The following is a 15,194-nucleotide window of genomic DNA, read 5'->3' on the forward strand; positions in this document are numbered from 1 at the left end:
ATTTCTGTAATGTTCCCGTACCCTCCTCGGTTCTGTAATGTTCCCGTACCCTCCTCGGTTCTCTGTATTTCTGTAATGTTCCCGTACCCTCCTCGGTTCTGTAATGTTCCCGTACCCTCCTCGGTTCTCTGTATTTCTGTAATGTTCCCGTACCCTCCTCGGTTCTGTAATGTCCCCGTACCCTCCTCGGTTCTCTGTAATGTTCCCGTACCCTCCTCGGTTCTGTAATGTCCCCGTACCCTCCTCGGTTCTCTGTAATGTTCCCGTACCCTCCTCGGTTCTCTGTATTTCTGTAATGTTCCCGTACCCTCCTCGGTTCTCTGTATTTCTGTAATGTTCCCGTACCCTCCTCTGTTCTCTGTATTTCTGTAATGTTCCTGTACCCTCCTCGGTTCTCTGTATCTCTGTATTGTTCCCGTACCCTCCTCGGTTCTCTGTATTTCTGTAATGTTCTCGTACCCTCCTCTGTTCTCTGTATTTCTGTAATGTTCCTGTACCCTCCTCGGTTCTCTGTATTTCTGTAATGTTCTCGTACCCTCCTCGGTTCTCTGTATTTCTGTAATGTTCCCGTACCCTCCTCGGTTCTCTGTATTTCTGTAATGTTCCCGTACCCTCCTCGGTTCTCTGTAATGTTCCCGTACCCTCCTCGGTTCTCTGTAATGTTCCCGTACCCTCCTCGGTTCTCTGTATTTCTGTAATGTTCCCGTACCCTCCTCGGTTCTCTGTATTTCTGTAATGTTCCCGTACCCTCCTCGGTTCTCTGTATTTCTGTAATGTTCCTGTACCCTCCTCTGTTCTCTGTATTTCTGTAATGTTCCCGTACCCTCCTCGGTTCTCTGTATTTCTGTAATGTTCCCGTACCCTCCTCGGTTCTCTGTATTTCTGTAATGTTCCCGTACCCTCCTCGGTTCTCTGTAATGTTCCCGTACCCTCCTCGGTTCTCTGTAATGTTCCCGTACCCTCCTCGGTTCTCTGTAATGTTCCCGTACCCTCCTCGGTTCTCTGTATTTCTGTAATGTTCCCGTACCCTCCTCGGTTCTCTGTATTTCTGTAATGTTCCCGTACCCTCCTCGGTTCTCTGTATTTCTGTAATGTTCCCGTACCCTCCTCGGTTCTCTGTATTTCTGTAATGTTCCCGCACCCTCCTCGGTTCTCTGTATTTCTGTAATGTTCGCGTACCCTCCTCGGTTCTCTGTATTTCTGTAATGTTCCCGTACCCTCCTCGGTTCTCTGTATTTCTGTAATGTTCTCGTACCCTCCTCGGTTCTCTGTAATGTTCCCGTACCCTCCTCGGTTCTCTGTATTTCTGTAATGTTCCCGTACCCTCCTCGGTTCTCTGTAATGTTCCCGTACCCTCCTCGGTTCTCTGTATTTCTGTAATGTTCCCGTACCCTCCTCGGTTCTCTGTAATGTTCTCGTACCCTCCTCGGTTCTCTGTATTTCTGTAATGTTCCCGTACCCTCCTCGGTTCTCTGTATTTCTGTAATGTTCCCGTACCCTCCTCGGTTCTCTGTATTTCTGTAATGTTACCGTACCCTCCTCGGTTCTCTGTATTTCTGTAATGTTCCCGTACCCTCCTCGGTTCTCTGTAATGTTCCCGTACCCTCCTTGGTTCTCTGTATTTCTGTAATGTTCCCGTACCCTCCTCGGTTCTCTGTATTTCTGTAATGTTCCTGTACCCTCCTCGGTTCTCTGTATTTCTGTAATGTTCCCGTACCCTCCTCGGTTCTCTGTATTTCTGTAATGTTCCTGTACCCTCCTCGGTTCTCTGTATTTCTGTAATGTTCCTGTACCCTCCTCGGTTCTCTGTATTTCTGTAATGTTCCTGTACCCTCCTCGGTTCTCTGTATTTCTGTAATGTTCCCGTACCCTCCTCGGTTCTCTGTATTTCTGTAATGTTCCTGTACCCTCCTCGGTTCTCTGTATTTCTGTAATGTTCCTGTACCCTCCTCGGTTCTCTGCATTTCTGTAATGTTCCTGTACCCTCCTCGGTTCTCTGTATTTCTGTAATGTTCCTGTACCCTCCTCGGTTCTCTGTATTTCTGTAATGTTCCCGTACCCTCCTCGGTTCTCTGTAATGTTCCTGTACCCTCCTCGGTTCTCTGTAATGTTCTCGTACCCTCCTTGGTTCTCGGTATTTCTGTTATGTTCCCGTACCCTCCTCGGTTCTCTGTAATGTTCCCGTACCCTCCTTGGTTCTCTGTATTTCTGTAATGTTCCTGTACCCTCCTCGGTTCTCTGTATTTCTGTAATGTTCCCGTACCCTCCTCGGTTCTCTGTAATGTTCCTGTACCCTCCTCGGTTCTCTGTATTTCTGTAATGTTCCCGTACCCTCCTCGGTTCTCTGTAATGTTCCTGTACCCTCCTCGGTTCTCTGTAATGTTCTCGTACCCTCCTTGGTTCTCGGTATTTCTGTAATGTTCCCGTACCCTCCTGTGGTCTCGGTATCCTCCTCAGGTACCTTAATTCCCATATCCTCTTTATAACCTTCCTTGGGTCCCTATATAAAAGTACAGTCCAGTATTTTGGAGGGTTTGGTCTACACCTTCTCTAGAGTTCAGCGTGGTCTACGTCTGGAATCGGCTATGCGTCCAGTGCGGTCACCTTTCAATCTCACGGTAAGTCATCAGATTCCCAGCACCACAACGGTCACATTCTCCCAACATTTCATGTGCTCGTTCATCTGATTTACCTGGAGCCAGCCTCCTTCATGCTTCTGTCTTATTTCAAGGCTTGAACCTCACATATTCTGCCTGCTCAAGAAGAAGCGGATGTGATCTGCCCCATCTTTCGATAGTACTCACTGTAAAGATGTTGGAGCGACGCTTGCTTTGCTTTCGGATTGGCGTTGGTGTACTGGAGGCGGCAATGGTCTCAATGCGGAGTTCCCGTTGGCTTATACTGGGCGTGGAGGGGACAGATGACGAATAATCACTGAATGTTCCTCCACCATTTGTGGCCTGAGCAGAAGGAGAACACGAGAGTCACATTATATGATTATAATATATACAGTATGTGAAGACCCTGTAATAACCTCATATACTAACAATACACACTGTGCGCAGAGTTATCAGGCCCTATATACAGCATATCCCAAAAGGGAGCGCACCCCGGACATGTCTCTACAGCTTGAACAACTGTCAATTTGGTGAGCCCTCTAAACTCGAAAATGACAAACAGCGCAGTCTAATCTGGATATAGGATATGAATAGGAGGGCACAATCATGCTCACCTGGTCAGGCTGAGTGCACAATCGTGCTCACCTGGTCAGGCTGAGTGCAGAAATCGTGTTCACCTGGTCAGGCTGAGTGCACAATCGTGCTCACCTGGTCAGGCTGAGTGCACAATCGTGCTCACCTGGTCAGGTCGTGTTCACACAACCATAGAACAACATTAGGCTGCTGCAGACCTACGAGAAAAGTTCAGGGAAGAAAACAGAAATAAAAGCGTTAACCTGCGCTACCATCGAAGGAGAATAAGACGACAGGATTCCTAGTCATGCGGTTTGTCAATGCGTCGCTTTGTCCTGATGAAGAAGTTTTAACACTTTGAAACACGTTGACAAATAAACGGCATTACGTATCATCCTTCGATGGCCGCGCACGTTAACCCTCTTTTCTTATCATCCTTCGATGGCCGCACACGTTAACCCTCTTTTCTTATCATCATTCGATGGCCGCGCACGTTAACCCTCTTTTCTTATCATCCTTCGATGGCCGCACACGTTAACCCTCTTTTCTTATCATCCTTCGATGGCCACACATGTTAACCCTCTTTTCTTATCATCCTTCGATGGCCGCGCACGTTAACCCTCTTTTCTGATCATCCTTCGATGGCCGCACATGTTAACCCTCTTTATAACTCAACACACAGCCATTAATGTCTAAACAGCTGACAACAAAACTCTCTTGGGCGTGGAGGTCTCTAGAGCTTCACCGGAGGCCCCAGAAGTCTTCTTCCCTCCTCCATGACGACATCATGGAGCTGGCGGAAGTTAGAGGTCTTGGGCTCCTCCACGTTACGTTTGAGGAGGCCCCACAGATGCTCTATTGTGTTTAGGTCTGGAGATATACTTGGCCAGTCCAGCACCTTTACCCTCTGGTAATTTACAGGGCAGTGGAGGTCTTGGAGGGGTGTTTGTTGGAATACTGCCCTGCGGCCCAGTTTTCCAAGGGAGGGGATCGTGCTCTGCTTCAGTATGCCACAGTACATGTTGGCATTCATGGTTCCCTCAATGAACTGTGGCCCCCCATAGCCTGCAGCACTCACGCAGCCCCAAACTATGACACTCCCACCACCATGTTTGACTGTAGGCAGGACACACTTCTCTTTGTGCTCCTCAACCGCATGACACCATCTTAACCAAATAATTTTATCTTGGTCTCATCAGACCAAATGACATGGTCCCAGTAATCCAGGTCTTTAGTCTGCTTGTCTTCAGCACAGTGTTTGCAGCTTTTTTGTGCATCTTCTTCAGCAAAGGCTTCCTCCATGGATGACAGCCATGTAGAGCAATGTGATGCAGTGTGCAGCGTATGGTCTGAGCACTGACAAGCGGACCCCTCACCCCGGCAGCAATGTGTAAGGTCTGGGCACTGACAGGCGGACCCCCCCACCCCTGTAACCTCTGCAGTAATGTGTATGGTCTGAGCACTGACAAGCGGACCCCTCACCCCGGCAGAAATGTGTATGGTCTGGGCACTGACAGGCGGACCACCCACCCCTGTAACCTCTGCAGCAATGTGTATGGTCTGGGCACTGACAGGCGGACCACCCACCCCTGTAACCTCTGCAGCAATGTGTATGGTCTGAGCACTGACAGGCGGACCACCCACCCCTGTAACCTCTGCAGCAATGTGTATGGTCTGAGCACTGACAGGCGGACCCCCCACCCCTGTAACCTCTGCAGTAATGTGTATGGTCTGAGCACTGACAAGCGGACCCCTCACCCCGGCAGAAATGTGTATGATCTGAGCACCGACAGGCGGACCCCCCCACCCCTGTAACCTCTGCAGTAATGTGTATGGTCTGAGCACTGACAAGCGGACCCCCCACCCCTGTAACCTCTGCAGCAATGTGTATGGTCTGATCACTGACAGGCGGACCCCCCACCCCTGTAACCTCTACAGTAATGTGTATGGTCTGAGCACTGACAAGCGGACCCCTCACCCCTGTAACCTCTGCAGCAATGTGTATGGTCTGAGCACTGACAGGCGGACCCCCCACCCCTGTAACCTCTGCAGCAATGTGTATGGTCTGAGCACTGACAGGCGGACCCCCCACCCCTGTAACCTCTGCAGCAATGTGTATAGTCTGAGCACTGACAGGCTGACCCCCCACCCCTGTAACCTCTGCAGTAATGCGTATGGTCTGATCACTGACAGGCGGACCCCCCACCACTGTAACCTCTGCCGTAATGTGTATGGTCTGGGCACTGACAGGCGGACCCTCCACCCCTGTAACCTCAGCAGCAATGTGTATAGTCTGAGCACTGACAGGCGGACCCCCCACCCCTGTAACCTCTCCAGCAATGTGTATGGTCTGATCACTGACAGGCGGACCCCCCACCCCTGTAACCTCTGCCGTAATGTGTATGGTCTGGGCACTGACAGGCGGACCCCCCACCCCTGTAACCTCTGCAGTAATGTGTATGGTCTGAGCACTGACAGGCGGACCCTCCACCCCTGTAACCTCTGCAGCAGTGTGTATGGTCTGAGCACTGACAGGCGGACCCCGCACCCCTGTAACCTCTGCCGTAATGTGTATGGTCTGAGCACTGACAGGCGGACCCCCCACCCCTGTAACCTCAGCAGCAATGTGTATGGTCTGGGCACTGACAGGCAGACCCCCCATCCCTGTAACCTCTGCAGCAATGTGTATGGTCTGGGCACTGACAGGCGGACCCCCCACCTCTGTAACCTCTACAGCAATGTGTATGGTCTGGGCACTGATAGGCGGACCCCCCACCACTGTAACCTCTGCAGCAATGTGTATTGTCTGGGCACTGACAGGCGGACCCCCCACCCCTGTAACCTCTGCAGCAATGTGTATGGTCTGAGCAGTGACAGGCGGACCCCCCACCCCTGTAACCTCTGCAGCAATGTGTATGGTCTGATCACTGACAGGCGGACCCCCCACCCCTGTAACCTCTGCAGCAATGTGTATGGTCTGAGCACTGACAGGCGGACCCCCCACCCCTGTAACCTCTGCAGCAATGTGTATGGTCTGAGCACTGACAGGCGGACCCCCCACCCCTGTAACCTCTGCAGCAATGTGTATGGTCTGAGCACTGACAGGCGGACCCCCCACCCCTGTAACCTCTGCAGCAATGTGTATTGTCTGGGCACTGACAGGCGGACCCCCCACCCCTGTAACCTCTGCAGCAATGTGTATGGTCTGAGCAGTGACAGGCGGACCCCCCACCCCTGTAACCTCTGCAGCAGTGTGTATGGTCTGAGCACTGACAGGCAGACCCCCCACCCCTGTAACCTCTGCAGCAATGTGTATGGTCTGAGCAGTGACAGGCGGACCCCCCACCCCTGTAACCTCTGCAGCAATGTGTATGGTCTGAGCAGTGACAAACGGACCCCCCACCTCTGTAACCTCTGCAGCAATGTGTACGGTCTGAGCACTGACAGGCGGACCCTCCACCCCTGCAGCAATGTGTATGGTCTGAGCACTGACAGGCGGACCCTCCACCCCTGTAACCTCTGCAGCAATGTGTATGGTCTGATCACTGACAGGCGGACCCCCCACCCCTGTAACTTCTGCAGCAATGTGTACGGTCTGAGCACTGACAGGCGGACCCCGCACCCCTGTAACCTCTGCAGCAATGTGTATGGTCTGAGCACTGACAGGCGGACCCCGCACCCCTGTAACCTCTGCAGCAATGTGTATGGTCTGATCAATGACCGACGGACCCCCCACCCCTGTAACCTCTGCAGCATTGTGCATGGTCTGAGCACTGACAGGCGGACCCCCCACCCCTGTAACCTCTGCAGCAATGTGTATGGTCTGAGCACTGACAGGCGGACCCCCCACCCCTGTAACCTCTGCAGCAATGTGTATGGTCTGAGCACTGACAGGCGGACCCCCCACCCCTGTAACCTCTGCAGCAATGTGTATGGTCTGAGCACTGACAGGCGGACCCCCCACCCCTGTAACCTCTGCAGCAATGTGTATGGTCTGATCACTGACAGGCGGACCCCCCACCCCTGTAACCTCTGCAGCAATGTGTATGGTCTGATCACTGACAGGCGGACCCCCCACCCCTGTAACCTCTGCAGCAATGTGTATGGTCTGGGCACTGACAGGCGGACCCCCCACCCCTGTAACCTCTGCAGCATTGTGCATGGTCTGAGCACTGACAGGCGGACCCCCCACCCCTGTAACCTCTGCAGCAATGTGTATGGTCTGATCACTGACAGGCGGACCCCCCACCCCTGTAATCTCTGCAGCAATGTGTATGGTCTGAGCAGTGACAGGCGGACCCCCCACCTCTGTAACCTCTGCAGCAATGTGTATGGTCTGAGCACTGACAGGCGGACCCCCCACCCCTGTAACCTCTGCAGCAATGTGTATGGTCTGATCACTGACAGGCGGACCCCCCACCCCTGTAACCTCTGCAGCAATGTGTATGGTCTGAGCACTGACAGGCGGACCCCCCACCCCTGTAACCTCTGCAGCAGTGTGTATGGTCTGAGCACTGACAGGCGGACCCCCCACCCCTGTAACCTCTGCAGCAATGTGTATGGCCTGAGCACTGACAGGCGGACCCCCCACCCCTGTAACCTCTGCAGCAATGTGTATGGTCTGAGCACTGACAGACGGACCCTCCACCCCTGTAACCTCTGCAGCAATGTGTATGGTCTGAGCACTGACAGGCGGACCCCCCCACCCCTGTAACCTCTGCAGCAATGTGTATGGTCTGATCACTGACAGGCGGACCCCCCACCCCTGTAACCTCTGCAGCAATGTGTATGGTCTGATCACTGACAGGCGGACCCCCCACCCCTGTAACCTCTGCAGCAATGTGTATGGTCTGGGCACTGACAGGTGGACCCCCCACCCCTGTAACCTCTGCAGCATTGTGCATGGTCTGAGCACTGACAGGCGGACCCCCCACCCCTGTAACCTCTGCAGCAATGTGTATGGTCTGATCACTGACAGGCGGACCCCCCACCACTGTAATCTCTGCAGCAATGTGTATGGTCTGAGCAGTGACAGGCGGACCCCCCACCTCTGTAACCTCTGCAGCAATGTGTATGGTCTGAGCACTGACAGGCGGACCCCCCACCCCTGTAACCTCTGCAGCAATGTGTATGGTCTGATCACTGACAGGCGGACCCCCCACCCCTGTAACCTCTGCAGCATTGTGTATGGTCTGAGCACTGACAGGCGGACCCCCCACCCCTGTAACCTCTGCAGCAATGTGTATGGTCTGAGCACTGACAGGCGGACCCCCCACCCCTGTAACCTCTGCAGCAATGTGTATGGTCTGAGCACTGACAGGCGGACCCCCCACCCCTGTAACCTCTGCAGCAATGTGTATGGTCTGAGCACTGACAGGCGGACCCCCCACCCCTGTAACCTCTGCAGCAATGTGTATGGTCTGATCACTGACAGGCGGACCCCCCACCCCTGTAACCTCTGCAGCAATGTGTATGGTCTGATCACTGACAGGCGGACCCCCCACCCCTGTAACCTCTGCAGCAATGTGTATGGTCTGGGCACTGACAGGCGGACCCCCCACCCCTGTAACCTCTGCAGCATTGTGCATGGTCTGAGCACTGACAGGCGGACCCCCCACCCCTGTAACCTCTGCAGCAATGTGTATGGTCTGATCACTGACAGGCGGACCCCCCACCCCTGTAATCTCTGCAGCAATGTGTATGGTCTGAGCAGTGACAGGCGGACCCCCCACCTCTGTAACCTCTGCAGCAATGTGTATGGTCTGAGCACTGACAGGCGGACCCCCCACCCCTGTAACCTCTGCAGCAATGTGTATGGTCTGATCACTGACAGGCGGACCCCCCACCCCTGTAACCTCTGCAGCATTGTGTATGGTCTGAGCACTGACAGGCGGACCCCCCACCCCTGTAACCTCTGCAGCAATGTGTATGGTCTGATCACTGACAGGCGGACCCCCCACCCCTGTAACCTCTGCAGCAATGTGTATGGTCTGATCACTGACAGGCGGACCCCCCACCCCTGTAACCTCTGCAGCATTGTGTATGGTCTGAGCACTGACAGGCGGACCCCCCACCCCTGTAACCTCTGCAGCAATGTGTATGGTCTGATCACTGACAGGCGGACCCCCCACCCCTGTAACCTCTGCAGCAATGTGTATGGTCTGATCACTGACAGGCGGACCCCCCACCCCTGTAACCTCTGCAGCAATGTGTATGGTCTGAGCACTGACAGGCGGACCCTCCACCCCTGTAACCTCAGCAGCAATGTGTATGGTCTGAGCACTGACAGGCGGACCCCCCACCCCTGTAACCTCTGCAGCAATGTGTATGGTCTGAGCACTGACAGGCGGACCCCCCACCCCTGTAACCTCTGCAGCATTGTGTATGGTCTGAGCACTGACAGGCGGACCCCCCACCCCTGTAACCTCTGCAGCATTGTGTATGGTCTGAGCACTGACAGGCGGACCCCCCACCCCTGTAACCTCTGCAGCAATGTGTATGGTCTGAGCACTGACAGACGGACCCCCCACCCCTGTAACCTCTGCAGCAATGTGTATGGTCTGAGCACTGACAGGCGGACCCCCCACCCCTGTAACCTCTGCAGCAATGTGTATGGTCTGAGCACTGACAGTTAAATTGGAGATTTAAGGGCACACTAGACAAAACCCTATATACTCAATGGATATACATATACGATGGTCAGATATGCAAATACAGGTGAAGAACAATAAGTATAAAGAACAAAATTAAGTTACCAGTTAGAGGGTAGGCCTTGGTGCTGGCAGGCACAGGGGAGGTGTGTGGGTGCCAGCGGTTTCCGGTTTCTTCCAACACTATACACAGAGTAACCTCCCATAGAAATGAACAAAAGCCACAGCCTCACATGAGCAATTAACCCCTAGGTCGGTCACTCCCTTTCCCGCTCCCGGGATGGTCCTAGTTTCCCTCCCCTTGGGTCTGGTAGTCGAAACTCAAAAACCTATGATGGATCATAACTTCTCAATGGAGGGTCATAGGGAGGCAGTTTTGGCGCCATCGGATCTGGCCAGGCCCTCTTTAAACTTGTAGAACAAACACGGCTTCGTTACCTAGCTTCTACATATCTCCCCACTCCGGGGTGCTCGAACGGGTCGAGACCCCGACGTACGTTCGTCCCATTCCAGAAATCTCGAAAATGTAACCGGTATATAGCTAGGATGTACAATAACTCCTTATGAAAATACAGCTCCCGTCCATCTCAGTGGGTTCTTTGAAACCGTGAAGCAACTTGGGCTTCCAGCAGGGGTTCATCGTGCCAGAAAGGCCTTGTTACCAGCTAGGCTACTAGGGGTGAGTTTTTCCCCTTGGAGCTTTTGAAGCTGGACCACTTGCTAAGTCAGGTGTCCTGGCTCTGCTTCACATTTTGAAGGAGGTCTATAATATCAGACTGGATAGGATACAGTCGATTGGCATGAAACTATATCACCAATATTCTTCACAGAGGTGTCCAAGCTTTTAACTAGAATTGTATTTGAAGTCATATGGCCCAATTCATCAAAACCTTTATGCCAAAATACAGGTGTAAAAAGCTTTTGAGAAGTCGCAAAAATTGTTTGGAACTGGAGGCCATGCTAAAATTTTGAGACATTAGGCGTTCTCACACTTTTCACCCAGCTCAGACAAACTGGACAGGATTGGGGTGAGAAAAACTTGACGAGCAGCACCGTTCGCTTTGCCACAAATCTTACGCCAGCAGAGAACAAGTCAGGACGTGATGAGAGGAGCATACGGTGGTGCAGGGCACTTGTCCAACGCTCCTGATTCATGACGCTAGAACATGTCATCAAAGGCGACGTCAACAACGCCATATCATGCACATTACCCCGTAATAACCCCAGACACGGCTGTGAGACATCAACAAGAAAATGAGTCCACCAGAGTATCTCATTAGACAGATGCCACAGAATCATTCTCCACGGAGTATATCCCGATGCATGTATACTGACGGAGGTCTCCTCAGCACTCCACTCATCCCGGGGCGTATACTGATGGTGGCTGTCAGGGATTATTATTCACTAATATCACAAATTCACAGGCTGGGAGTCACTGAGAACCACACACTGTGATCTTTGGAGTGAACAACTCTCTGCAGCCCCCTATCATCCGTACAATTACACGATTGGCACACAATCAATCGGAGGAGGTCGCAGGCTTACATCTAAGACACTACACTGTCAGCTCTTGCATGTTAATTAAGCGGATTCACAATTGTCTAAGTCTAAGCCTATCTCCTTGTCGAAACAGCCCATCCACATTGAAATGTTCGCTACCCTTCTTGTGCCTTAGGAATTGGGCTAACTATGGGTCAACTACCACTGCCCATGTCGTGGTCCGTTGTGACACTGATCAGCTGCACGGGACCACCTGCTTCATGGTCTCCGTGGCTGCTCCCATCGCCCTTAGCAGTTATGCTGGCTCCTTTTAGGGGACCCTCAGCAACAACACCCCGCAGTGTGAGGTGGCTGAGTTCCCCTTTATCACAACGCACATTATTATGTATAACATTGACAGTACTGACAGTTGCATCACATGACATATCGGGAGGGTTTTCAGGAATATATCGGGCAACTAACCGTCCCAGATCAGTTCCCAATGACACATTTGTGGGGAGATTCTCCAACACCCCCATTTCACTTATCACCCTCCCCGCACTCCAATCCAGGAAAACTCGGGCCATGGGTATGGGAAGGTGAACACCCCAAAAATCGGTGAATATGAAGAAACTGGTCTTTCACCATCAGATCCTTCAAGTCCTTGAAGGTCGTGACTGACAGTCCTTGGACCCACTGCTCAAAGGTGGTTCGGAGCCCATCCATCACATCACTGTAGCTGTCAAGTGTTCCATGCTGCAGAGCTTGGAACTTTTTGCAGTATACCTCTGGAGTAAGCTGGTACCTTTTTTTTTTTTTTTTTTATACCAGGGCATGCTTGATGGCCTCATAGTGTCCACCTTGCTCTCAAGGGAGAGAAGCAAACACCCCTAGAGCTTTTTCTTGGAGCCCTGGGGGTAAATATCAGGCCCAGTGGCCCTAAGGCAGCTGAGCTGGTAGTGCCTGAAGGCCTCTTCAAATCCCCGCAGAAATAGGTCCAAGTCCCGCCCTTGTCCATCACAAGAAAATGCTCGGGACGGGGTTGAAAGCAGTTGGCATTGCTCGACTCACTGCTTTATGGGGAAGATCTCTGCAGCTGGATTCGGGCTAACTCCAGCTGGTACTGCCACTTCTCTTGACACTCAGCTCTCTCAGTCTCTCGCTCGGCTCCATCAGCCTGGGCCTGCCGCTCTATGAACTCACTCTCTGCTTTGCGTTCTTGTAGCACCAGCTGCAGGAGAGCTTGAGGGTCACAGTCTCCCATGTGCTGGGGAATGAGGGGCACACAAGGGACCATTCAATCCTGGTAGCTGAGATGGCTGCTAGCCCCCTCGGAGTCCGCCAGCTCTGGAGCTGGAGCCGTAGCTAGGTCTTTTGGTGCTCTACTGGTCCCCGGCTCTGGGGCCACATCGTGTTGGTTTCTGGCATCATCCTTCACCAAGGCACGGATTAACATCTCCTTGATCTTGTCGGATCCACCGAGACCTCGCTCTTCACACAGCTTGATCAGCACAGCTTTCACATGTTTTTTTATAAGCAGCTGCCATCTAAGCAGTTACTTGCTGCTACACGTACAGTACAGTCAACAGGGTGATGCAGCAGAGCTAAGCAACAGTACGTGTGAAAAAGACTTAGGCATACTAATAGATCATAGACTGAACATGAGTCAACAGTGTGATGCAGCAGCAAAAAAGGCAAATACAATTCTGGGATGTATTAACAGAAGCATACAGTCTAGATCACGTGAAGTCATTATCGGTCTTTACTCCTCTTTGGTCAGACCTCATCTGGAATACTGTGTACAGTTTTGGGCACCACATTTTAAAAAAGACATCGACAAACTGGAGCAAGTTCAGAGAAGAGCGACCAGAATGGTGACTGGTCTGCAAACCATGTCCTATGAGGAACGGTTGCAGGATTTGGGAATGTTTAGCTTGCAAAAAAGAAGACTGAGAGGAGACTTAATAGCTGTCTACAAATATGTCAAGGGCTGTCACATTGTAGAAGGATCATCTTTATTCTCATTTGCACAAGGAAAGACTAGAAGCAATGGGATGAAACTAAATGGGAGGAGACACAGATTAGATATTAGAAGACACTGTATGACAGTGAGGTGATCAATGAGTGGAACAGGCGGCCACGAGAGGTGGTGAGTTCCCCTTCAATGGACGTCTTCACACAGAGGCTGGACAGACATCTGTCTGAGATGATTTAGTGAATCCTGCTTTGAGCAGGGGGTTGGACCAGATGACCCAGGAGGTCCCTTCCAACTCTACCATTCTATGATTCTATGAGTAATGACCAAGATAAAAAATAATAAAAACACAGAGTCTGGTTCCTCAAAACTCAGCACAGAATTCTCGCAAGAACCGTGCAAGTCTTCAGTGGCAGGAACGATTGCTCAAACCGGATTACTGATGTTCTGTAATATCCAACTGCTTGCCACCAATTTGTCAAGGATTTAGCACAAATATCACAGGCCGGGAGTCACTCAGATCCACCTGCTGTAATCTCGGGAGAACAGCTCTCTGCTGCCCCCTATCGTCCAGACAATTACATGATTGGCTGACGATTAACGGAGAAGGAAGCCGGCTGTTTGCACTTAGGCTACATATTTGAGTATTTGGTTACCGAAATTTCTGCATCTATTGGCAGCAAAAACGCTGCAGAAAAATGTGCATTTTTGCCGCGATTTTGATGCGCTTTTGCACAGCAATGTATGCTTTTTGGAGCTAAATAGAGATATTTGAAAAAAGACATGGCTTTAACCCATGGATTACCATCGGACCTGGGGTGAGTATATTGGTTAATTTAAATGATTAAATAATGTATCTTTTATATTTAGAAAAAAAAATGTATTCTCTGTGTGTGTTTATTTAACTCTTTACTTACAGGTTTAGCAATGTCTGGACGAGTGTGTCTGGACGATACCTCTTCATCATTAAACCGTGGGCTTGGTGTCAGCGACACCTAATCCCATTACCCCTAATCCCATTCCAATATGAAGTGCCATTTCTAGGGCAGGTGATGGCTGCTATTTTCAGCCCTGAAAGGAGCAATTAGGAAAACATGTTGCCTGGCTATTAATAACAGCTTACAGCTGTGTTGTTAGCCTCTAAGTCCCCACCATCAGGAATCAGCAGCGCTTTGGAAGCAGCGTATTGTCACTGCGTCAAAAACGCTGTGTTCTAATGCCGCACTTGTTTTGTCAGTACACGTGGATCCACCACATGTAATAACACTTCAATTGGTCAAAATCTGCAGCGGAGACTAGCGTCTCTGCTAAGGTGTGACATGCTGCTGGTGAGTTTACGCAGCATCAAAAACAAGCATAAAAGGCATGGGATTTCTTATAAATGAAATAATATGAAGAATTAAATAAAAAAATTGGCGTGGGCTATGGCGTCATTTTCATAACCAGCAGGGAAATCCGACCGCTGGGGGCTGATATTACTAACCAGGGAACATGGCCAAGATGTTCCCTGGCTATTAATAACAGCTCACAGCTGTTTGCTTAGCGTTTACTGGCTAGTTTATAGGGAGACCCCAGAAAAAAAATAAATGACACAGGGCCCTCCTACAAAATCTAACCAGACAGCTGTGAGCTGATATCAATAGCCAGGGAAGGGGCAATGGATATTGGCCCCCTCCGAGGCTAATAATATCAGCCCTCAGTGGCCTCAGAAATGACGCATCCATAAGATGCGCCAAATCTGACACTTAGCCTCACTCTTCCCACTTGCCCTCGTGCAGTGGCAAGTGGGGTAAGAGAGTTGGGGTTCATAGCAGCATTGTATTGGCAAGCTGACATGAAGCCCAGGTTAGTAATGGAGGGGGTAAATAAAACGTCCCCATTACTAACCCCATAGTAAAG

The 15,194-nt window shown here is 51.3% G+C and overlaps 1 protein-coding gene across 5 annotated transcripts in view; it reads right to left on the reverse strand.

The window, feature by feature from the left end:
• Nucleotides 1-15,194, reverse strand: part of AGAP3 (ArfGAP with GTPase domain, ankyrin repeat and PH domain 3) — a 447,006-nt gene that overhangs the window by 252,984 nt on the left and 178,828 nt on the right. For all 5 annotated transcript variants that reach the window (XM_073677119.1, XM_073677116.1, XM_073677118.1 and 2 more), the window contains exon 8: nt 2,805-2,960. In XM_073677119.1, the coding sequence (XP_073533220.1) occupies nt 2,805-2,960 (156 nt within the window). The remainder of the gene's footprint in view (nt 1-2,804; nt 2,961-15,194) is intronic.

Source organism: Phyllobates terribilis, unplaced genomic scaffold, assembly GCF_046119375.1.
Source record: "Phyllobates terribilis strain yellow unplaced genomic scaffold, ASM4611937v1 Scaffold_4__5_contigs__length_816908805, whole genome shotgun sequence".
In the NCBI taxonomy this organism is placed as follows: Eukaryota; Metazoa; Chordata; class Amphibia; order Anura; family Dendrobatidae; genus Phyllobates; species Phyllobates terribilis.